The 25820-nt window shown below is 42.9% G+C and overlaps 1 protein-coding gene across 4 annotated transcripts in view; it reads left to right on the plus strand.

Moving 5' to 3' along the window:
* Positions 1-25820, plus strand: part of PODN (podocan) — an 83107-nt gene that overhangs the window by 29984 nt on the left and 27303 nt on the right. For all 4 annotated transcript variants that reach the window (XM_060231835.1, XM_060231833.1, XM_060231837.1 and 1 more), the window contains exons 6-8: positions 11840-11996; positions 13790-13905; positions 17268-17925. In XM_060231835.1, coding sequence (XP_060087818.1) covers positions 11840-11996; positions 13790-13905; positions 17268-17925 — 931 coding nt within the window. The remainder of the gene's footprint in view (positions 1-11839; positions 11997-13789; positions 13906-17267; positions 17926-25820) is intronic.

Consider the following 25820-nt stretch of genomic DNA (forward strand, 5'->3'; position numbering starts at 1 on the left):
CGCCCCGGCCCACGCAAAGGACCTCTGTCTTCGCTGGATTCAGCTTCAGCCCACTCAGCCTTAACCAGGTTGCCACAGCCTGCAGTGCCAGGCCGGCCATCCATTAACAGATAGAAGAAGAAGAAGAAGATATTGGATTTATATCCCGCCCTCCACTCCGAAGAGTCTCAGAGCGGCTCACAATCTCCTTTACCTTCCTCCCCCACAACAGACACCCTGTGAGGTGGGTGGGGCTGGAGAGGGCTCTCACAGCAGCTGCCCTTTCAAGGACAACCCCTGCCAGAGCTATGGCTGACCCAAGGCCATTCCAGCAGGTGCAAGTGGAGGAGTGGGGAATCAAACCCGGTTCTCCCAGATAAGAGTCCGCACACTTAACCACTACACCAAACTGGCTCTCTGGGTGTAGCTGGGTGTCATCTGCATATTGGTGACACCCAAGCCCATACCTCCGGGCAATCTGGGCAAGGGGGCACATATAGATATTAAATAGCATCGGTGAGAGAACCTCTCCCTGAGGCACCCCACAATCTAGTGTGCGCTTCTGGGACAGCCCGCCCTCAATTGCCACCCTTTGTCCCTGATCTTCGAGGAAAGAGGAGAGCCATTGTAAAGCCGACCCCCTGACCCCTACGTCGGCAAGGCGGCGGGTAAGTAGCCGATGGTCGACCGTGTCGAACGCGGCTGACAGATCTAACAGCATCAGCACTGCCACACCACCTCGATTCAGATGCCATTGGAGGTCATCTGCCAAGGCGACCAGGACTGTCTCCGTCCTGTGACCTGGACGAAAGCTGGACTGGCAAGGGTCTAGGACGGAAGCGTCATCCAGAAAATCCTGCGACTGCAACGCCACTGCCCTCTCAATAATTTTACCTAAAAACGGTAAATTAGAGACCGGTTGGTGATTTGCCAATTAGGCCGGGTCTGCTGTACTTTTTTTCAGGAGGAAGCGGACCATGGCCTCTTTCAAGGGTGTTGGAAAACGCCCATCCAGGAGGGATCTATTTATGATGTCCCATAAAGGACATCTAAGCTCCCTCTGGCAAGATTTAATTAGCCAAGAGGGACATGGGTCCAGATCGCAAGTTGTTGGGCGTGCAAAGGAGATAATTCCGTCAACTTCTTCCAGGCTGAGTGGGTCGAAGTGGTCCAGAACTAAACCGGAAGACAGGCACGGAGCCTCCAGTTCATGTACTGTATCCAATGTGATGGGCAGGTCCTGGTGGAGTGATGTGATTTTGTCTGCAAAAAATTTCGCAAAAGCCTCACAGCCTATTTCTAATTCTCTAACATTTGGTCTGCCTTGAGGCAGTGTGGTTAGGTGTTCAATTATTCTAAACAATTGTGCCGGGCGCGAATTTGCAGACGCAATCCTGGCTGCGAAGTAGTCTTTCTTCGCGGCCTTGACTGCCATCTCATAAGACCTCATAAACGTTCTATAGGATGTTCTCGTCGCTTCGTCACGAGTGCGCCGCCACTGCCTCGCTAGTCGTCTGAGCCCTTGTTTCAGCTGACGTAACTCCAAGGTATACCATGGAGCCAGCCTCACACGAGGGCGCAAAGGGCATCAAGGTGCGATCTCGTTGATCGCCCTGGATAGCCGATCTTGCCAGGCATCAACCAGGGCGTCAAGGGAACCTCCAGGGGGCCAAGGATCCTGTAGGGCCATTTGGAACCGTTCCGGATCCATCAGGCTCTGCGGGCGAGCCAAAATAGGCTCTCCGCCCTTACAGGGTTGAGGCAGCGTCTCCATACGGGCCTTGAGGGCTAGGTGATCCGACCATGGCACCGCCTCCATCGCAATATCGTTCACCCGAATCCCGGACGCAAAGATCAAGTCTAGCATGTGCCCTGCCTGGTGTGTAGGAGTCGTGACAAATTGAGAGAGTCCTAGTGTCGCCATGGAAGACACCAGATCCAATGTCCAATTGGAAGCCGCATCGTCAGCATGGACATTGAAGTCACCCAGGACTATAAGCCCTGGGTACTCCAACGCCCAGCCCGCCACCGCCTCCATCAGGGATGGTAAGGCCCTGGCTGGTGCGTTAGGCGGACGGTACACCAGTCAGATCGCCAACCCCTCTTCGACATCCCACGCCAGATCAGCACACTCAATACCATCGATCGCTGGGGCCGAGAGAGCCCGGAAGGAGTAACCCTCCCGTATGAATAACGCCATCCCTCCCCCCCGCCCGCTAGTCCGTGATTGGTGAAAGACCGAGTAACCCGGGGGGGGGGGTCATCTGGGAGAGAGGTCTCAGTCATGCAAGCCAGGTCCACATCCTGCCAAAGCAGGAATTCCCTAAGGGTCTCGGTCTTATTGTTTACGGACCTGGCGTTGCATAACACCAATGACGGATGCGGGCAATTCCTCTTGGCCCCACTATCTGTCACCGTTGGGATAGGAAGTAGACTGGAAGGGGGCCGAGCACTGTTTTGTCTCCACCTCCTTCCCTTATACTTCTGTCTATTCCCACCGTCATATTTCCCCTTCCCCAGGAGCACTGGGATCCCCTGGCCGGGCATCCATACCTATGTCCCGGTATAATCTTATAGATAATAATGGGATGGCCGCACCCTCCTAACTGGATTATCTCGACTCACAGCCTAAAACCCTAACCCACCCTCCACCTTCAGTCCCTGATTATCTGGCTCACTATGATTTAATCACATTTAATTTAATTAATATCGGAACCCACCCTAATTCTCGCTCTAATTGATTAGTCAAATTAATTCTTCTTTCTTGGCACATTAATAAACTCCCCCCTATTCCTATGTCCCAATTTAATGTGCAATATAAATGAATCACTAAGTCAATATGCATTTAAATATATAAATACATAATAAAATCACTAAATCAATATGCATTTAAATATATAAATACATAATAAAATCACTAAATCAATATGCATTTAAATATATAAATACATAATAAAATCCCATTACTAATCAAATTGCATAACCTCTAATTAAATTAATAATACTTCGGTTAGTGGTCAGTAAGATCTTTAGTCCAATAAATAGGGGTCCAGGATACTGAATAAGTCCTAGAAGTTAGTATTTATATGCTATAATTTTCTGTTTCTTCCACTGAGCTTTGTTTCAATTAAAATAAAATGTCAAAGTTGGTCTATTTTTAACATTACTGTAAATCTCAAAGGACAAAAAATTCTTGAATCTGTATATCTTCAGCCATAATTTCTGTTCCATCTGATATCTCAATGGAAGAAGCAGAAAATGGCCAAGCATCCTCAGGATCCATCTGGCACGCACATACAAATCCTTTCATCTATATGAGAATTTTTAAATGTCCCTGTCAGTTTTCAGACTACATATAGAAAACAGGAAGTCCTGGAAAATAAAAACACTTTTATGTTGACATAATCAATAAATCTTATCTTAGCATGTTGACCACATTTATCACCGTAGTATCTGAAACTGGCAAACTGTTAAAATGATTCAGTCAATTACTTTTAGTCTTCAGGATGATTGGCACAAATGCATTTAATTACTTTCATTAGTAAATTCTATTTTTTTTTCTGGCTGAAGTTGCATGGAAAAAAATAATAAATGCTTGCTTTGTCTTTTCCTCTGCCATCAGTGGGAATTCCTGAACCAGATTAGTACAAAGTAGCCTATGATTTTTAAAACAGAGCTATTAGGAAACGGGGAAACATCCTAACAGTGACAAATCCTCATTTGTTTTGGCTTTGAGGAAAAGAGGAAGTGGGCTGGCAAGGGGAGAGGGAAGAGGAGGGAGCTTGGAACTCTGGCCCTGGCAGCAGGGCTGGATTTAGATGAAGAGAGGCCATAGGCTACTCCACTTGTGAGCCTCCTCCCAATCACCCACCCTCACGACTAGAAGAAAATGGAACAGTGTTATAAACAAAACTGAGTGAAGTCAAGAATGATGACAGGTATTTAAAATTCTGCAATTCACAATTTCTCCTCTAAAGGACATAAGATGTTATTGTTGATTACCATAGTGATTGAAAAAAAATGCATACATGTTAAAATTAACATTGGAAAAACTTTTGCAATAACTGAACTTTGTAAACCTTTTGTGGAATAAGCATTAATTTTTAGGAAAATGAAGTTGTAATGTTATTCTTAAAAAAAACAACCTTGAGTTTACAAATTATATTGCCTGGGAAGTGTATATAATATGATCATGATTACCTGACACTGTGGCACTTTTAGAATCTATTTTATGTTGTCATTAAACAGTTAAAATACATATTAAGAAGTAAACTACAACCATCAAATACAGTAAGACTAAAAATGTTTTTTTTCTAGCCTTCCTCACAGCAAAATCATCCAAAACTTCATCAAAATTTGTTTGTCTAAGTTTGTCACTCTCAATGTACAGAATGCTCAGTGCGGGCAACCTCTCTTGAGACATCATGGCCCTTAATTCAGTTTTAATTCTTTTGAGTCTTGAAAAACTCCTCTCTCCCGAGCAGTTAGTGACCATAAAGCTAAGAAATAGTCACAAGATTGCTTCCACATTAGGAAAGGCCGTCTGAATTTTTTTCCTTATATATCATTTGATAAAGGTCTGTATGAGACAGAGAGTGCTCTTCTATAAGCCTATGGCTTTGTCTCACGTACAGGTGAAAGTGCAAAAGTTCATCAATAAGTTTCAGGTCAATATCTTCTGGGTATGCTTCCATCAACAGTTCAACACCTTGCTGAATTTCTTGCTTAAATGCTGTCAGATTAGCAAGAATAGAAAACAATTGTGCAACATCACTGTACACAGTACTTCTTTTTAAATTGGCTTCAAGTGCATCTAATATAGGAATAAAGGATTTTATCCTAAACATATCTCTTGAAGACAGTGCATCTAAGGATCAGGTGCACTTCTGTCCTTTCTTTGCTGTTCCATTACTCTTTGTTGCCTTATTTTGTAGTTAACATTTGGCAAGGTGGCTTTTGCTTGTTTCTCAAGCTCATTAAAATCTTCTCTAATTTTCCTTCAAAAATCCAGAAGTGAATTGTACAAACGTGCACAAGAACTCAATAACAGGTCCGATTTCTGAAGGGCTTTGCTGACCTTGTGAAAATGACCTAGCACACGTGTCCAAAAATGCAGCATAAACACAAATTCCAGTTCTTTCATTTTCTGCAAAAGATTGTTAGCTTGAAGCCTGGTCTCCCCATTAATGTCAGAGTACAAATGACTGAGGGCATTAGTGATAGCACTGTAACTTTCCAAAGCAGCTTCTGTGGCCTTTGTGTGTGCATCCCACCTAGTGTCTGACAAATATTTAGGCACTTTAGATTGAGGTGGCAAAAATGATTTTAGAACTGCTCATCTCTTTGTGGCTGAAAAGAAGGTATAAATTTCATTGATAATACCAAAACAGTTCACTGCACCAAGGCAGCAATCCACAGCTGAACCTCCCACCAGATTTAAAGAGTGACTTGAGCATGGAATAAATCTTGCAAATTGTTTTTTTCCCCCAATGATTCTTTGCTGCATGCCATTATACTTACCAGCCATGTTGGCAGCGTTGTCATAAGTCTGCCTGTGACATTTTCTGAAGTCAATTTCAAGCTCAGTAGTAAAATAGTTGAACACTAAATCAGCCATGCTTTCTCTTGAGCAGTCTTTTAGCTCAAGGAAAGTTAAAAATCTCTCAGTTGGCAAACCATCTTCGGTGATACATATTTGATAATTAAAGTCAACTGATCAGTATGTGAAATGTCAGGAGTGGAATCTAGTGAAAAGTTGAAATATCCAACCTTTCTCACATCAGCCAGAATTGCAGCCTTAACTTTTTTTTTGCCATGAATTGAATCATTTCCTCACATGTAGTTTTTTACAAATAAGAGGGGTTGCCTGATCCAGAATGTTCATACCGATTGATATGAGCAAGTAAAAATGGATCAAATTTTGCCACTAGTTCTAAAAGACCAAGATGATTGTAATTATTCGGAGATCCAAAGTGTTCATTGTCTCCTCTGAATGGTAAGACTCGTTCTACAAGAGTGCATATTATGGCAATAATTCTCTCCATGACATGTTGCCAGTACTGCTGTTCTGCTTTTATTTGTTCTTTTAGCTTGGAAGTAGGTGCCTTTCTTGAGGGGCAGTGAGACTCCTCTGGCTGACTCCTGGGGTTTGGAGATGAAAACCCTTAACTTTGGGTTTCTCCTGGAGATTTGGTACCTGCACATTTTTGGGCTTTTTCTTCCCAGGACCCTTTTTAAGGCACTGGTAGTGGGCAGAGCAGGGGAGACTCTATGGTCAGAGCACCAGACTGGGGTTTTAAACAAAGAACAAAGATTTTATTGACTATTTATAAGTAACAGGATTTTAAATACAAAAAAGCACTTTAAATCAAACACAGAAAGTAAAACACTATCGGGCACAAATAAGACAAAACGCAGTTCCTTTGTCCCTGAACTGATCTCTATACTTATTTTCCCTCGGGATGAGTTTCAGTTACCAACCTGCAGCCTGGCCTCCTGCTTTCTACAGATAGTTCTGGATCCTTCCGAGGATCCCTTCCCACTGCTGCCTTCCCTGATTCTCAAGGCCTCTATCTGCCTGTGGGCAATCTGCAGCAATAGCCTCCTGGCCTCTCTGAGGGTTGCAGGAACCCCCTCCCAGGCTGGCTTCTGACTCCACCTCCTGGCTTTCTCACACTTTTTGGCCATAGAGGCATCTGGGATTTGTAGGCTTACCATGGAGTTTTGCCCTCCTTCGCAGGGTAGGTGGCCATTTTAACTAAACTAAACAACCTAAACTAAAGCAAACACAAGATGGAGTCTATTCTGTCACATCCAACAACATCAACCCATAGCACAACATCATTTTCCAATCTAAACATTTTCAAAAGTTTATAAATTCCTCAAATTGCCAAAAGGATTCAAAATAATTTTCTCCAAGACACATGCAATTAGGAGGCTTGAAAATGATGCAAAAACATAGGTTAATAATTAACTATAATTTCTCATCTAATAATTCCAGCAGCAGTAAACACCAAGATCCCATCCAACAATCCATACTAGCCATTTAAAAGAGCCAACTAACAAAAAATGTTGTATAAAATAATTTTGTAAAACTTTGATTAGATTCTGTAATGGCTTTAGAACAATTAATCTACTATTAATGTATGAAGCAGTATTGTTTGGATTTATTGGCATGACAATTGACACTAGGGTTGCCAAGTCCAATTTAAGAAATATCTGGGGAGTTTGGGGATTGAGCCAGGAGACATAAGGGGTGGAGCCAAGATCAAGGCTGTGGCAAGCATAATTGAACTCCAAAGGGAGTTCTGGCCATCACATTTAAAGGGATGGCACACCTTTTCAATGCCTTCCTTCCATAGGAAATAATAAGAACATAAGAGAAGCCATGTTGGATCAGGCCAACGGCCCATCAAGTCCAACACTCTGTGTCACACAGTGGCAAAAAATTTTATATACACACATACACTGTGGCTAATAGCCACTGATGGACCTGTGCTCCATATTTTTATCTAAACCCTTCTTGAAGGTGGCTATACTTGTGGCCGCCACCACCTCCTGTGGCAGTGAATTCCACATGTTAATCACCCTTTGGGTGAAGAAGTACTTCCTTTTATCTGTTTTAACCTGTCTGCTCAGCAATTTCATCGAATGCCCACGAGTTCTTGTATTGTGAGAAAGGGAGAAAAGTACTTCTTTCTCTACTTTCTCCATCCCATGCATTATCTTGTAAACCTCTATCATGTCACCCCGCAGTCGACGTTTCTCCAAGCTAAAGAGTCCCAAGCGTTTCAACCTTTCTTCATAGGGAAAGTGCTCCAGCCCTTTAATCATTCTAGTTGCCCTTCTCTGGACTTTCTCCAATGCTATAATATCTTTTTTGAGGTGCGGTGACCAGAACTGCACACAGTACTCCCAATGAGACCGCACCATCGATTTATACAGGGGCATTATGATACTGGCTGATTTGTTTTCAATTCCCTTCCTAATAATTCCCAGCATGGCGTTGGCCTTTTTTATTGCAAGCGCACACTGTCTTGACATTTTCAGTGAGTTATCTACCACGACCCCAAGATCTCTCTCTTGGTCAGTCTCTGCCAGTTCACACCCCATCAACTTGTATTTGTAGCTGGGATTCTTGGCCCCAATGGGCATTACTTTGCACTTGGCCACATTGAACCGCATCTGCCACGTTGACGCCCACTCACCCAGCCTCAACAGATCCCTTTGGAGTTCCTCACAATCCTCTCTGGTTCTCACCACCCTGAACAATTTAGTGTCATCCGCAAACTTGGCCACTTCACTGCTCACTCCCAACTCTAAATCATTTATGAACAAGTTAAAGAGCATGGGACCCAGTACCGAGCCCTGCGGCACCCCACTGCTTACCGTCCTCCACTGTGAAGACTGCCCATTTATACTCACTCTCTGCTTCCTATTACTCAGCCAGTTTTTGATCCACAAGAGGACCTGTCCTTTTACTCCATGACTCTCAAGCTTTCTAAGGAGCCTTTGATGAGGAACTTTATCAAAAGCTTTCTGGAAGTCAAGGTAAACAACATCTATTGGGTCTCCTTTGTCCACATGTTTGTTCACCCCCTCAAAGAAATGTAACAGGTTAGTGAGGCAAGATCTTCCCTTGCAGAACCCATGCTGAGTCTTTCTCAATAACCCGTGTTCATCAATGTGCCTACTCATTCTGTCCTTGATAATGGTTTCTACCAACTTTCCCGGTATTGAAGTCAGACTGACAGGCCTGTAATTTCCCGCGTCTCCTCTGGAACCTTTTTTAAAGATGGGGGTGACATTTGCTACCTTCCAGTCCTCAGGAACGGAGGCAGATTTCAATGAAAGATTACAGATTTTTGTTAGAAGATCCACAAGTTCAACTTTGAGTTCTTTTAGAACTCTCGGATGTATGCCATCCGGACCCGGTGACTTATTAGTTTTTAATTTGTCTATCAGTTGTAGGACCTCCTCTTTTGTCACCTCAATCTGACTCAGGTCTTTCAATACCCCTTCCAAAATTAGTGGTTCTGGGGCGGACAAAAAGTTCTCATCTTCCACAGTGAAGACGGAGGAAAAAAATTCATTTAGCTTCTCAGCCATTTCCCTATCCTCCTTCAGTAATCCTTTTACCTCATGGTCATCCAAGGGCCCCACTGCCTCCCTGGCTGGTTTCCTACTTCTAATATATTTGAAGAAAGTTTTATTGTTGGTCTTTATGTTTTTTGCAATATGCTCCTCATAGTCCCTTTTTGCCTGCCTGATCACAGTCTTGCATTTGATTTGCCACAGCCTGTGTTCCCTTTTACTAATCTCACTTGGACTGGTTTTCCACCGCTTAAAGGAGTCCTTCTTACCTTTTACAGCTTCCATTACTTTGTTTGTTAACCACGCAGACCTTTTCTTATGCCTGTTTGTGCCTTTCCTAACTTGTGGTATGTATTTTATCTGAGCTTCTAGGATTATAGTTTTAAATAGCATCCAAGCTTCCCCAAGGGTTTTGACCGTATGTACCTTTCCTTTCAGTTTCCTCCTCACATGCCTCCTCATGTGTATTTACCCCTTTTAAAGTTAAACGTGGTTGTGGCGGTCTTTTTGGACAACTCCCTATTTATACAAACGGTGAAATCAATAACATTATGGTCACTGCTCCCAAGTGGCGCAATCACTTTTACATCTCTCACCAAGTCTTGGGCATTACTTAGGACCAAATCCAGGATCGCCCCACCCTTGGTAGGTTCTGAGACCATCTGCTCCATAGCACAGTCATTGAGAGCATCAAGAAACTCAATCTCTTTCTCTCGACCAGAACACATATTGACCCAATTAATCTGTGGGTAGTTAAAATCACCTATTACGACACAGTTTTTACGTTTAGCTGCTATCTTTAAGCCTTCCATCATATTATAATCGTCCTCTCTCTTTTGATTTGGTGGGCGATAACAAACTCCCATAGTTAAATTTCCTTTTGGGCCCTCTATTTCAACCCAAAGCATTTCTAAAAGTGAATCTAATTCTCTGATCTCAGTCTTACTGGACCGTATATCCTCTCTGACATACAGAGCCACCCCACCTCCAACCCTTCCCTCCCTATCCTTCCGATATAGCTTATATCCAGGAATCACCGTGTCCCACTGATTCTCCTCATTCCACCAAGTTTCTGAAATTCCCACAATGTCTATGTTTTCTCCCAACACTAATGAAGGATAGGGACACCTTCTTTTGGGGCTCATAGAATTGGACCCCCTGGTCCAATCGTTTTGAAACTTTGGGGATATTTTGGGGAGAGGCACTAGATGCTGTACTGAGAATTTTGTGCCTCTACCTCAAAAAACAGCCCCCCCTGAGCCCCAGATACCCGTGGATCAATTCACCATTATTTTCTATGGGAATCAATCTTTATAGGGAATAATAGAGTTCCCAGCAGACATTTCTCTCCCCTCCCCCCGCTTACTGACGACCCTGAAGTGGGGGAGGGCCTCCAAACCAGGGGATCCCCTGCCCCCACCTGGGGATTGGCAACCCTAATTGACACCATCAATATTTCTTTTCATATCCAAGAAGTTCTTAGAAAGGGTATGCTACAGGCACCGACAGGGCTCTGTGAAGTGTGAAAGATAGACTTCCCTGCCTGGGAGGGGTGAGGCCAGTGCCAGTCACATGTGCTTGCTCTGTTCAAGCCAAGGAGGAGGGAAGGAATGGAAGGGACTTGGGAGAGCTTGCTTGCCTGGTCTATCTGCCCCAGCAAGCCCCACCACTTGCACTCTCCCACTGATTAAAGTGCAGCATGTACCACTACTGGCCTGACCCTTGAGCTGGGGAAGGCTGTGCAGCCGGTTGTTGTTGATTCTGGGCTTCTGGCTCTGGAATCTGAATAGTGGCACCAGGGACCTAGAAGGGACAGGGCTTGTCAGTCCATTCCCTGCACAGTCTCATCAGGGCTGGCCTTAAGGCAATTTGGCCAAATTGGGCCCTGTGGGCTGCTCCTAAGGGGGCCCCCACACCAGGGCAATCTTATATCTCCAAGATTCTGCAAACTGGCTATAAACTGTGGCCCCACAAAATTTTTTCCAGTTGGGCCCTTGAGTTTCAAATTGGGCCCCACTGGCTGGCCCTGAGTCCCATAGTTGCTGGGCCCGAGTTGCCCTACTCTCACATTAAGTCTTGGGTTTGCAATTTTGGGAGAGAGGAGACTGTCAGCTGGAGGGGCAGGGCTGTGGAGGCCCCCTAGATTTAGAGGCCCTAGGCTTTAGCCTACTTAGCCTATACATAAATTCGGCACTGCCTGGTGGCCACTGAGGCATGCTGGCTTATTTCCATCAACTGAGCCTGCAAGCTCTGGGGCAAGAGCTGGAAAGTCGATGGCATCTGGGAGGATTCCCACAGGGCACCTTACAGACTGGGGCACTGCTTCTGGCTGAAGAGTAATGTGCATAGTGCACATAACTCACCTTACAGGGAACAGTAACTAGGTGGAGCCCTAAACTGCACCACAGGTACAGGGTGCTAAACATATGACTGTCTGCCAGGATATACACTGAGCCATTGGTGGCAACAGTTACCCTATTTATTTTAGTGTTCCTTGGGGAGCAAGGCATCAACAGTGGAGACTTGAGAGGACCACAGGGTTTTTCCAACTTCCCTGGACCAACCAGAAGGAAGGCTTACAAGTCTGTTCCTTCACAGCCATTTTCATTCTCACTGAGGGGAATCATGCCCACCTGCTAATATAAGCACTCATAGACTCATGACAAAGAGGTTTAGAGTTCATTGTTTTGAAAACTTTCTGGAATAAAACAGAGCAGTTCAGCTTGTACTGATCCCAAATTTACTTCCCTCCCACCCTTTTATATAGGTCAGTATACCTCCATAACAACAAACTTGAAGATTCTGGGTTACCAGAAAGCATGTTCAATGGGTCCAGCAATGTGGAAGTATTGATTATGTCTAGCAATTTCTTAAAATATGTTCCAAAGAATCTACCACAAGCATTATATAAACTACACCTAAAGGTAAGAGTACCAATTCTACAAGGTCTTTGGGGGCTGGGAGTGAGATTGTATATCTTGATGTATCAGAAGTTTATGCCTTTTTAAAGCTGAATGTTTGGATTATTTTGGATTAACAACAACAGCAACAGTATTTCATTCTCTCCTCAAATGCACCCAGGAATGCATACAAATCTTAGCACAACAAATATACTTCATAAAAACCATTAACTCCACTAAATCTGAGAGAGTCTAATAACATCAACAGCTATATCACCACTAGGCTATTAAATCAATAGACAGGATGAACAAATCCACACTATGTTCCTGCCAGCAAAAGCCGTTCAGGGAATCTTCTTACTTGTTGGTAGAATGTGTGAAGCATCTCTTTTGGAAAATGGTCTTTTACCATTTTGCACACTTGCATATGTAAAATGGCAAAAGACCATTTAGTGTTTGTTATGACAACATGGCTAAAACTGGCACAGAATTTCTATTAGCTATCTGTTCAGAACACTACAAGAATGTCAAGAGAAAAAAAAATCTGCTAATAAGTCTTCTTTAGTAAGGAGGAAAATGTGTGAGACAGTGCTCTTGCAAGTGAGAGTATCTGTAAGGCTAGCTCCAAAACAAGAAAAATTTAAGCCTTCTTTAAGGGCAGGGTTCCTTGACATGGTGTCCAACAGTAGTTATTTCCCTTGATACTTGCTGAACTTTTCAGAAAGTGGGCAGGGCCACTGTAAGATACAGTTTGTTTACTGGCTGCCCTCATTCAAATTAAAAGATTTTCCACTGAAGGACCAGGAGGATTTGCAAGAACCTGGGCTTTTCGTAGTTAGCTTGTAGTTCCATTCCCCAGATAGAAAGGGGAATGGCAGGCTTTTGCTGGCAGGAACATAGTGTGGATTTGTTCATCCTGTCTATTGGATCCATGAGGAAGGAGGTATTTGGTTTGGTTCTGCCTCCTGTTGTAGCCATTTTGGGGCTGGTGTTCACCATCTCCTTGAAATTTCAAAGGTAGCTGCAGGATTTAAAAGGCCGGGGACCTTGCTTTAGGGCATTATGTTTTTCGGGATAACAATTGCTCTTCCGTCTGATGTTAGTCAGGGAAATGAATGCAGTGAGATTGAGAGATGATAGCATAAAGGATGCTGGGATCATATTCAGCAACTGCCACTTAAGCAATGCACAAGGCAAGGGATGCACTGTGTGAATTGTTGCAAAGTAACAGAAGATTCCAGGGTGCAACTCTAAACTTGCATATTGCTCCACTGATGGTTTCTACATGAAAGCTGAGAGTTGCACTGGTTTCAGACTACCACTGGATGAATGGGGTAATATTTTTAAGGTTCAAGAGGTAGTAACCTTGGGAAAGCAAAACTGAAGTTCTGCCATGTTAGTCAGCCACCCCATAAGCCAGTGTGAGTAATGAAGAATTACCTACTCTCCCTGTACATTAAAGGGAAAAAATTATATGTGAAGAGCTAAGGAGGGCTTTGAGTCAACATTAGCAACTGCTTGCTCTGCAATAGAAAGGGCAGCTTGTACTTTGGGGAGGGGGTCAAGGCTCAGTGGAAGAGCTTCTGCTTTGCATGCAGAAGTTCCCAGGTTCAATCCTGGCATATCCAGTTAAAAGGACCAGGCAGGAGGAGATGTGAAACACCTCAGCCTGACACCCTGGAGAGCTGTTTCCATTCTAAGTAAAGTATACTGAATTTGATGGACTGATGATCTGATTCCATATAAGGCAGCTTCATGTATGTTTATATATGTTCCTAGAAGGATTATGGTCCGTTTCCTGTGTTTACTTCTCACAGAACAACAAGTTGGAGAAGATTCCCAAAGGAGCCTTTAGTGAACTCTCAGGACTTCGAGAACTATATCTGCAGAATAACAAATTAACAAATGAGGGAATGGACAATGAAACCTTCTGGTGAGCACACAGAGTAGGTCTTCTTTAGTAGATGTTAAAGTCAGTGTTGTGCATTGGGAATTTAACTAATCAACTGATGAATCAAAAAAGCCATTGTAAATACCATTACTATAACTAATCCCTGCTTGGCCTGACCAGGATGGGGTGGGGATAGCAGCAGTCCTGGCTGTTGATAATGGTAAGCAGGGAGATGAGGATAAACAGGGTATAACAAAAAAGTATAAATAACAAAACTAATAGTTAAGAAGGGAAAATAACAATAATGTTTTTTAAAAATTAAAAAGCAAGGGTACTTCTTTGATCCTACAATAAAAGAACATAAGGTCATAACAAGAGTGCTGCTGGATCAGATCAATGGTTCACCTCATCCAGCATTCTGTTTTCCCACAGTAGCTGACCAGATGCCTTCGAAAGTGCACAGGAGCACAGAGGCAAAAGCACCCATCTGCTGCTCCCCCACCCAACAAATGACATTCAGAGAGATACAACATTTGGATATGTAGGTCAGATGTAGCTGTAATGACTAATAGCTATTTGATGTACCCTTGAATTTGTCTAATCCGCTTTTAAAAATCCAAACTACTGACCATTAACATATCCCATGGCAGCAAATTCCATAAGTTAATTATGCATTGTGTGAATGAATACTTTATTTTCTCTCTCTTGAAATTACTGCCCATTATTTTCACTAGGAGTCCCTGAATGCTAGTATTTCAGGAGAGGAAGAAAAAGTTATTTCTATCCACTTTCTTCAGATAGTACATAATTTTATAAATCTGTCATGTCCCCCTCCAGTTATCGTGTTTCTAAATTGAAAAGCCCCTAACCCAAACCTTTGATAGTTTTCTAAAAGCTTTGCAATATTGGGGTTTGGAGTGGGGAAACCAGAATCTTGCACAGTATTTCAAATGCAGCCACACCATAAATCTGTATAAGGGCATGATACCACTGACAATTTTGTTTGCATTTTCTTTCCTAGTAATCCCTAGCATAGGTTTTGCTTTTTTTCTACAACTGTTGCTGCACACTGATTTGTCAGTTCCCATGGACTATCTACTATGTCTGCAACCCCAAGATCTCTCTACGGATCAGTCACCGTCAGTTTGGAGTTGGACCCCCTTTACCAGGGGTGGCCAAACTTGTTTAACATAATAGCCACAAAGAATAAACGTCAGATGTTTGAGAACCACAAGACATGAACATCAGATGTTTGAGAGCCACAAGGCAGGAAGGGAGAGAGGAAAGAAAGTAAACAGATGGGGGAGGTGGAGGTTGAAAGAAAGCAACTTTAACTGCATTTTCCAAGCCACTAGCCAGTTTGGCTTGGAGACATGATTTAAAGAGAGAAATACTTTCTCCAAGCTGGCTGATGGGGTGGTGGGGCTTCAAGAGCCGCACAATATGTGTGAAAGAGCCACATGTGGCTCCTAAGCTGTAGTTTGGCCACCCCTGCCTTTTACATATAAAGTTTGGTGGGGGGGTTGCCCTGATGCTTATGCTGAAACTCTAGCCATGTTGTTACCTACTCAGTTTTGAGAAACCCTTTTAGAGCTTTTTACAAAATGCTGCAGTTTTGCCATTCTGAAAAATTTGGTATTATCTGAAAACATGGTTACCTCACTGTACACCCCTAACTCCAGATCATTTATGAATAAATCAAATATTAGCTTTACCTGTGCAGATTTGTGTGGTTCGGGCAACACTGCCTTTCCCCCCGCTCCATTGCAAGACCTATCCATGTACTCCTCCTACCCTATTCTTCCTGTTGTTTAATCAGTTACTATTTAGCCTTTTAATGTTAATTTACTCAAGAGTCTTAGGTAAGAGAACTGATCAAACTTTTTTTTTTTAAATCCAAGTATATAGTGTCTTCTGGTTTGCTAATCATGTAGGTAGGGGGTCAGTATACTCAATGCCTGCTCTCCCTGCCCATGCATTGTCAACACTCAAAGGGGCCTTATAGACAGGGCTAAAATGACTTGTTAGTTTTTAATTTGTCAGCTAGCCCTATAACTTTATTTCTTGGCACTTCTATTTGATTCAGTTCTTCAGATACCCCATGTTTTCCACAATAAGGTACATGTGAAGAATTCATATGGTTTCTCTGCAGTCTCCCTGTCTTCCTTTAGCAATTCTGTCACTTTATTGTCTAGCAGCCAGTTGCTTCCCTAGCTAATTTTTTGCATCTAATGCATTTAAATAAATTCTTATTGTTCAACTCTGTGTTTTTAGCAGTATCAATGTAATCTTACATTCATTTTGCCAGAGCTGTGGTCTTTTTTGTTTTTCTTGTTTGGGCAAGACTTCCAGTTTTAAAAGAACACTACTTTGTCTTTTATGAGTTCCTTGGCCTTTCTTGTTAACTAAAATTACTTTCATTTTAGGTTTTATGGTACCTTTCCTAATCTGTGATATACAATCCATTTGAGATTCAGTGACTGTAGATTTAAATATTTTCCAGTATACTGAAGAGATCTGGCTCTCTACCTTTTCTTTCAACTTCCTTTTACTAATTCACTCAGAAGTTTTCTCTTCTGAAAGCAAATCTAGCTGTGTTGGACTTCAGAGGCAACTTTCCATTCAACATGGCACTGGGGATAGTGTTCCTGAGTGATTCAACATTAGATCTTGAGCACCATTCAGGGTCAAGTCCAGGGTTGCCTCCTCTTTAGGGTTCCCTAACTAAGTGTTCTAAGGCTCAGCTATTTATGGTAACTAGAAATTCAAATCCAGAATACACATTTACCCTGTCAATATATGGATAGGTGAAGTCACCTATTATTACAGTGTTTATGGTTGCCTCTCCTATTTTCCCATCTAAAGATCACCTTCAGAATTCTAGGCAAATGTGTCAGCTTTTGTAAATTGCATGTGTAGGAGTGCTGAGCCATTCTCAAAACTATATGCACTTGAATTTAGCATATGTACATTCAATCATGCAATCTAGACCCTGGATTTACTGGTCCCTGGACAGAAGTAAAACAAAAGCACTTTCAGATACTAATAAACTGTATATGTGAAAGCATAAACAAATGTTTAGAAAGTAATGTGCAGAAGTAATAGGGAACTGCCTATACTGAGGCAGCCTATCAAGCTCACTACTGTCAAGATTTCAAGCAGGAATATTTCCAAACTGTCTATCTGAGATTTTTCTTCTGGAGATTACAGGGACCAAACATGGGATATTAAACAAGCAAACAATAGTGTTGCACTTACTCTGAATGCTCTCTTCTACCTCTCCCGGCCTTCTCTTCATTTTTGATTTTTGGGCATTGTTGGCAAGGAAAGTAGATGCAGAGTCTAGTCTGCCATTTTTAAAACAGCAATTGTAACAGAGAACATTCCTTTTCTGTTTTTCTAAGGAAACTTTCAAGCCTTGAGTACCTGGATTTGTCCAGCAATAATCTTTCCCACATCCCAAGTGGCTTGCCTCGAAACATTGTCCTTCTCCACTTAGAGAAGAATGCAATCAAAGCAATTTGCAGAGATGTTTTGACCCAGATTAAGAATATGGAATACTTATTGCTTCACAATAACAAACTGAAGGCCAGTGGGATTGATCCACTAGCATTTCATGGTCTGAAGAAGTTGCACACTGTCCACTTGTACAACAATCAGCTTGAGCGGATTCCCAGTGGGCTGCCCAGACGAGTGAAAACTCTGATGCTTCTTCACAATCAGATCTCAGAAATTAACAGGAATGATTTTGCTTACACATATTTTATGGAGGACCTAAACCTGAGCTATAATAAAATAACCAGCTCAAAGATTCATCGGGAGGCCTTCCGCAAGCTGAGGCTGCTTAAGTCCTTGGATCTTTCAGGCAATAACCTCCACACCTTGCCTTATGGCTTCCCAAAGAACCTGCACAGTCTTAAACTGAAAGTAAATGAGATCAGCTCCATTCCTAGGGGGAGCCTATCAGGAATGTCAAAGCTACAGGAGCTCTACCTCAGCAACAACAAGCTACAAGTTAGCTCGCTTCACAGTGAATCATGGATTGACCTCACCAGTCTCAAGGTAAAAAAAAAAATCTAAATTAAAATTATATCCATAACATGGTGTGATTCTTTCAATATAGATGCTGCCAGGAAATTCAAGTTCTGCAGTTAGATTAGAGTCTGCAGAGCAAAGAATAATATATAGTATGAAGAACTTCTAATGTATTTGAGTAAATTATCTCTCATCTGCATGCAGATAAAGCCCAGGGTGGCAGGTTTAATTCATAATTAGATATTTAAGGTTAATCCTACTTGGTGGGCTGAAGTTTTAGCCCCAGTCTTTAGTATGGTATGGAAATGCCTCCAGTAACATGCCACACACTTGGAAGCAGACTATTATAGTCCCCATCTTTTAAAAAGAGTCTTGTTGTGACCTGATGTGTTACTGCCCAATTTCTTTATTATCCTGCTTAGGAAAATTATACTCCTTTTATTTATTGGATAAGCTGCTAGAATGCATGAAGAACTGAATATAAAATCTTGTGTTTTAAAAAATTGGAGCAAAATTTATGGACATTACAGGTAGCATAATATAACAAGGCATTAGATTTGCTCAAAACAAACTGGAAGGCTAGCATTATAAAGCATTGAAAAGTTGCTTTTGTATTGCTGGACAGAATTTTGAAAAAGAAATTCTCAAGGCCAAGAGCTCAAGGCTGTTCTGTATGGCACATTGGAATATTTATACACAAATGAGTATTTCTCAAATTTTGCATTTTGAGTTTTGAACTGTTTTTGACCAATGTGTAGCTTTCAGTTGGATTTATAGACCTTTGGATCAGGGAGAGCCCCATGCATGCAATCAAAGGGAATGATGCCCACATTAGTGAACCTCAGATCTGATGGTGGGTCCATTCCAAATAAACATCTTGGACAAGATGCAACAAATTTGGAAAATGTCAGGAGGTTACGCACATCTTACTGGTATTGGTGGAAAGCTCCTCTATTTGATTTGGTATTGCTGTTCACCCACATGAAGTTCATGGACAAGCAAATAATAGTGTCACTGTCAAAAACATAAGTGGGTTCAGAATTGTGCTGAGTTTTTCACAAAAAAACTGATTACAATACGCTTTGAAATTTTAAACTGAGGTTTATTTTTACACAGTCTTAGGCTGTGATCAGACAGGATTTTTGAGCCAGTGTGGTCACTACTTCCTAACAGATTTAAAATGCGTTACCAGAAAGTGACATCTATATCCTGTCCTGCACTCATTGGCCTCCCACAATCATCCCACTCCAGTTGCAGTTTTCTTGACACTGGGGAAATCATGGAACTTACAGGTGTGTTGGGCTTCACCCTGCATTTCTGTCTGTTTGAACTGCATTATAATGCTTTGAAGCTGTTTGCAAAGTCATTTTCCTTGCACTTTCATCATTAACAAAATTGTCACCAGCACCCCCGGGTGGGGTGGAGATTATGTCCACGGTTTAAATTATAAATGCTTGAATGTGTGATCAGGGCTCAGGAGTGCTCTCTCTCTCTCTGTATTTGTGTTCGGTTGGTAAATATAATAAAAAAGACCATGACTCATGAATGTTTTGGAGTTGATAGAATAGTTCCTCAGTCTCCTAGCCCTGTGGAGTGAGCAAAGAGTTCAAGTTGCCATCCGGCAGAGCCACAGGAATATAGAGACCTATGAGGAGATTGCCAAATGAATGGCTGCATGGGGTCACTGATGCTCGGTTCTTGAGTGTCAAACAAAGACTAAGGGCCTGTGTTTGGACTACAAGTGCACCCTTCTGCATAACAACAAATTGGGTTATGCTAGGGCCACCTGCCCCAACTACGATGAACTGCACAGCATTTTATGAGGGGGCCCCAGAGTTAAACCAAGGAGGGTTACCAACAGCTACCATCCCTTGCCAATACCCCCATCAACATCAACCTGGAGCCCTCTTTCATGTCCTCTGAAGGTTCTGAGGAGCTGTTTTCAGTGGTGCTAGAACCAATAGCTGAAGGTGAGGAGGCAACACAGGACATGAGTGGTATATCTGGTAGGTGCTGCTGATATATATGTTGGTGTCCCATCCTCCAAGCAGGGGTTTCCCTAACCAGAAAACTCTGACCCATCCCTCCTTCTCCCCATTGTATGCTCTCTAGTTCCCATGTCTTGCACTGGAGATCTCCCTAAATAGGAGCTGCTCTCCACAGCAACATCAGGTGTGTTTTTCCTTCTTTTCTGGTACCACCAAAAAAATAAAAAAACCTACTGACACAGAGTGTCAAGGGCTTTAAATCCTCTTTGGAGGACAGGAACATTGATGGTTATTCATTATAATGGATCAGTGGAATGTCTTAGTCCCAGAGTCAGAAATACTTAGGAAGAAGGGGGTTCAAGAGGAATGGGAGTTTCTTAAAAGCGAAATACTGAAAGCACAATCACAGATGATTCCTGTGAGCAGAAAAAAATGGAAAAAGCCTAAAGAAGCCGAAGTGGCTCCATAAACAGCTCTCTAAAGACTTGAGAAATAAAAAGACTCCTTTAGGAATTGGAAGGAGGGCCTTATAACCAAGGATGAATATAAACAAATCACCAGTGCTTGTAGAGAAAAAGTTAGGAAAGCTAAAGCTCAGTATGAGCTTAGGCTGGCCAAAGATGCTAAAAACCACAAAAAAGGGTTCTTTTCTTATGTTCAGAGTAAGAAAAAGAGCAAGGACATGGTAGGCACATTGTGAAGTCAAGAAAGTAACAGGTAATGAAGAGAGGGCGGAACTTTTCCTCAGTCTTCCTACTTTTCCTCAGTCTTCTCTTCTGAGGGAAACAATGCTCAACATGGCAAAAACAGAACATATAAGGAGGGTATGAAGTGCCAATCTAGGATCAGCTTAAGGGGTAGTATATAAACACCTGGTTTCTTTAAATGAAACTAAGTCCTCAGGGTGCCAGAAGATTGGAGGCAGGCGAATGTTGTCCCCCATCTTCAAGAAGGGGAAAAAAGACGATCTGGGTAACTACCGACCCGTCAGCTTGACGTCTATACCTGGAAAAGTTTTAGAACAAATCGTCAAACAGTCAGTCCTGGAACATTTAGAAAGAATGGATGTGATTACTAAGAGCCAGCATGGTTTTCTCAAGAACAAGTCATGTCAGATGTTATGTCCTGCATTCTAATCTCTATGTACAGCACAGCGCACGCTACAGAGGCGACCAGTGAACCCCACTGGTCCCCGGATGTAGCTCGCTAATACGCACTGCCAATCAAGATCTGTGGCGGGAAGTTTAACTGACCAGGATTGGACCTGGCCTCACGGAGGGTTGTTCCGGGGCATGTATATAATCGGGACCCAGCCCGCCATTCTCTCTCTTGTGATGTACCATCTAATAAAGTATGTTGCCTTCAACACGTCTCGTCATCAAGTACATTACATCAGACTAACCTGATCTCTTTTTTTGAGAAAGTGACTACCTTGCTGGATCAGGGGAATGCTGTAGACATCATTTATCTTGATTTCAGTAAGGCTTTTGATAAAGTTCCACATACTGTCCTTGTTGACAAGTTGGTAAAATGTGGTTTGGATCCTGTTACCGTTAGGTGGATCTGTAACTGGTTGACAGATCACACCCAAAGAGTGCTTGTGAATGGTTCCTCATCCTCTTGGAGAGGAGTGACAAGTGAAGTGCCTCAAGGATCTGTCCAGGGATCTGTTTTGTTCAACATCTTCATAAACTATTTGGATGAAGGAATAGAGGAAATGCTTATTAATTTTGCCGATGATACTAAATTGGGAGGGGTTGCAAATACAGTAGAAGACAGAAACAGGATACAGGATGACCTTGACAGGCTGGAAAACTGGGCTAAAATCAATAAAATTCCTGCAGTGTGCAAGGGGGGTTGGACTAGATGACCCTGGAGGTCTCTTCCAACTCTATGATTCTAAGTCCAGAGTGCTGTGGCTAAGCAACTGGGGAAAGATAACACCTTTTTTGCCATTGCTAGTAAGCTTCTTGGAGGCACCTGACCCGTTGAATGGTGGGTGGAATTGGCTAAAGTTAAATGGAACCTCCAGCTCCAGATGAACTCTAGCCTTAAAATGCAGATTTGTCTTTTGGATGGGTGATATTCATCTTGATGTTCCCTGGAGAGATTGGATGCTTACAAAGACAAGCTCCATGGGCTCCATGGCATTAGCTTCTCCTCAGGTTCCTCCACACTCAGATCTCCATCAGAAAATGATAACCCTCCAAAATCTCACAAAAATCTCATCCCTAACTTGGGAAGCCCAACCAATTCCCACCCATGGTACATGGCAAGCCTTTATAGCATTTCCACAATTCAAAGTTGTTGAATCAAGTCCAACTTTTCATATGTACCTGACTGTTTTAATGTTTTAATTTAAATATGATGTAATTAATGTGCTAAATTAATGTGTTAAAATGTTATTGTGGTTGTGAGCTGCCCTGAGCCTGCTTCAACAGGGAGGGCAGGATGTAAGTCTAATAAACCATAAACCATATGGGTGGGGTGTTGCGCCCTATGGGTGGGTGATGGTAGATTGGGAGTCCCTATCCCAGGGAGACAATGGATACCCTGTCCTGGTGTTTGAGCTTTAAACCCTCTATGTAGCGGCAGGTTTGCCTGGAGACTCAGGCTTCCCGTGCCTTGGTGGTATCCTCCAATCCAGGGTTGTTGTTTTTTTCTTCCTCTTGTCTGAATGGATCAAATGTAGAACTGAGCCAGGAAGAGGAAGAAGCTGATGGAGGGGATTCTGAGACAATGATTGAGATTCTGCCACAACCAGGTGAGCAAATTTCAATGTCCACATATAGTTGTTCATGCCCATTGTGCCAATAAGCATGAGTGGTGAGTGTATGCCCATGTCTGCTTGTAATGGCATGTTGCATGACTAGAAGATGGTGATTTGGCTCCCCTTAAATCTCCACCAGTTAACCTCAAATGTGGTTTCTTTTTTATGCATCAAAGGACCACAGATGTCAACCCTGGCTGAGGAAAGAGAGACTCCTCATAGACAGCAGTGGAACCCAGATGGTGAGTGTACTCTTCATGACTTTGAATCAGGAAAGTTGATGCATACTAATATGACATGGGTTGAGCCCACTGGGACCTTAAGTAATTTTCTTGTCTCTAGGGTGCCTCAGGAATGTAACCTAGTGCTATGGAATGACACAAGGGTACCTCTCACAACACAATGTCTTCACATTGCTGCTGCTGATTGTCACCCAAACCAACATAACCTCTGACTTTTATTTCTCATCCACAGCTGTTCCACCTGGAGCAATTCTTGCGAAGCTTTTCCCCACTTCAAGCTTGGTATGAATAAGAGTGAAGAAAAAGTGGGCATCAGCCCTGCAGAGGGTCAGGGACCAGGTGCTTCACCAGTTTGCCAGGGAACACATGGCTGTGCTTGAGGCCGGCAGGTGGAAGCATGAGCAGTTCATGGAGGAGATGCAGGCCTCCAGACACAAGGAGAGAAAGTCCAGGGAATACATGTGTCACCTTATGTGTGCCACACTCGCCATGCTGAGTGACATTGCAAAGGCAGTCACATATACAAAAGAACAGGTAGATGATCCACCAGCACACAAGGATCATGGTGACCAAGGGAACATTGCAAGGGAAGGCTCCACAGGTACCCACATGGAGCATGTCATTTTACCGAAGAATCCAATTATGGAGCACATGTGGGCAACATAAATGCAGATGGGTCTGACAGAGATAACCACTGTGCCGCATCGTCATCTATCAGGCATCAGGACACACCTGCACCAGCAACCAAGGCGAATAGAAAATGAATGTGTCCCAATTCCCCCACCCCCCAAAAAATCGATTTCCCCCACTTTGAGTGATCACAGGACATGACATGAGGTCATTCACCATAGTAATCGGTGGCTCAGCCAGGGGCCAAAGAGGCAAAATATTAGAATGTTGAAAGTTCATCTTGTTTATAGGTCAGACTGTTTGAATGGTTAGCTTATCCTCACTTTCCAGCCCCTATTCATCTGACCCTGACCTCTATTGGTGGCCAAGATGTTTAATGTTAAATTGTTAAAAATGATTTAGACAACAAAGTCCCTTCAAATACTGTTTCTGTGTAACTTTAAAACTTGTGAAATAAAGGGAAATAACATGTTTGATTTAAATTATTATTATTTGTTTATTTATATTCTGCCCATTCCACCATAGGGGCTCAGAGCGGAGCACAACATAAATAATAAAATCACAATAAAATCACAGCAGCATGACAACCAACAACAGTAACCCTACTGCCATTTTAATTTCGGCCCTCTTCCCCTGGGTCTTCTTGTGCAGGTTCCTTGTTGCGTGGTCATGCCAGCATCCTGAGCCTTGCAGCTTCAATGCTCAGGTGACGAAAGCCTTGCCTCATTAATGTGATGAGGTGTATCGCATGTTGGTCTGTTGCAAGCATAGAATATAGAAAAACATCATTCGTATTGGAGACATAGCAAGTGTCGCGATGTGATAAGTGCAGCATATTGTACGTGGCCATCAAGATATGTGTGTGATCCAGGTTATGCATCTCCCAACACAGATCATAGAATCATAGAGTTGAAAGGGACCTCCAGGGTCATGCAGTCCAACCCCCTACACAATGCAGGAAACTCACAAATACCTCCCCCTAAATTCACAGGTGTTAGTGTGTTGCTACTGGGCTTAATAACACCGTGTGTGGGTCTGCATTTATGAAACCCACACATTCCCCAACCATCTACAAATGGTGCCACACCAGCTAGACATTCTTTAAAATATATCCATGGCATGGATTGTGTTCAGAAATCTTGGGAAGGCACGCTCACATCTTTGGTCAACCCTTGCCTGAAAGTCCAGGAACCATTGTTCCAGGTGGGGTCTGTTGTCCCTTCCTCCCTGTGTGTGGTCTTGCAGGGTGATGGTGCTCCTCTATCTAATGTCAAGTTAGGCATACTCCGTTATAATTTTTTGAAATTTGGGTTCAGTCATGCTTTTGCTGGACGCTCTTACCTGCAGTGGATTTTGCCAAGGATGCAATGACTATCAGTCCCTGCAGCTCCACAATGGGATCTCTCTCCTCTGCTGTTGTCCCTGTGGTGTTTGTGCACTTAGTGTGAGAATACCAATCTGACTTACACTTTTGTCTTTTAACTGAAGAATGCTACAAATGTCTGCCTAGTGCTTGCCCAGATGTCTTAAATCTAGAGGTGAACATTTTTTTAAATTGCTAAAAAAAATGGGGCAGCTACCTGGCATGCTTGAGTGGTCTGTATATTCTACTGGGGATGACACCCAACTACTCATATTTCCTTTGGCCTGTTCTCATGTTGCTGTCAGACTCATGTCCAATCTTACCTAGGTATCACAACCATGTACACATCCCTGTTAAGAATTGTCATGAATAGTTAGGAGACTGCAGAGTGTAAAACAGCAAGGTGTGATTCAGTTTAGGCTCCACCTCGATGTGGGAATCTGGAAGCCTCCGTTAACATTCCAACAAAGGTGATTATGAAGAGGATTACTGTTGAGTGTGTGTGTGTGGAGGGGGAGGTCCACTGCTCATCAGAGCACCATAATTCACTGACCTGTGATGACAGGTCATAATGGTCTCACTAACTTTCTGCTTGTTCACTCTCCTTGCCATCAGCACTTTTCATTTTGAAATCTGTGTGACAGTCTCCTTTCTCCCACTACCCCACAAATATCCATAGAGAACTTGATTGTGACTTCCTCTTTACCTTCTCCAGCATCCTCCATTGTGTCCTCCACCTGTAGACATTCTGGGGTTGGTTGGGAGGTTCCAGGTATTAGGGAGAAAAGAGGGGGATTATCAGCGCAAAGAGTGCAATTTACACTATGCAAACAATGTTTTGCTTGCAATCCCCTGCACTGTGCACATTGCAATGTGAACAATGCATGGTGATTTCATAACATATTCAAACTTTGGTGTTGGTGAGATTT

This window comes from Heteronotia binoei, chromosome 2 (assembly GCF_032191835.1).
Source record: "Heteronotia binoei isolate CCM8104 ecotype False Entrance Well chromosome 2, APGP_CSIRO_Hbin_v1, whole genome shotgun sequence".
Lineage (NCBI taxonomy): Eukaryota > Metazoa > Chordata > Lepidosauria > Squamata > Gekkonidae > Heteronotia > Heteronotia binoei.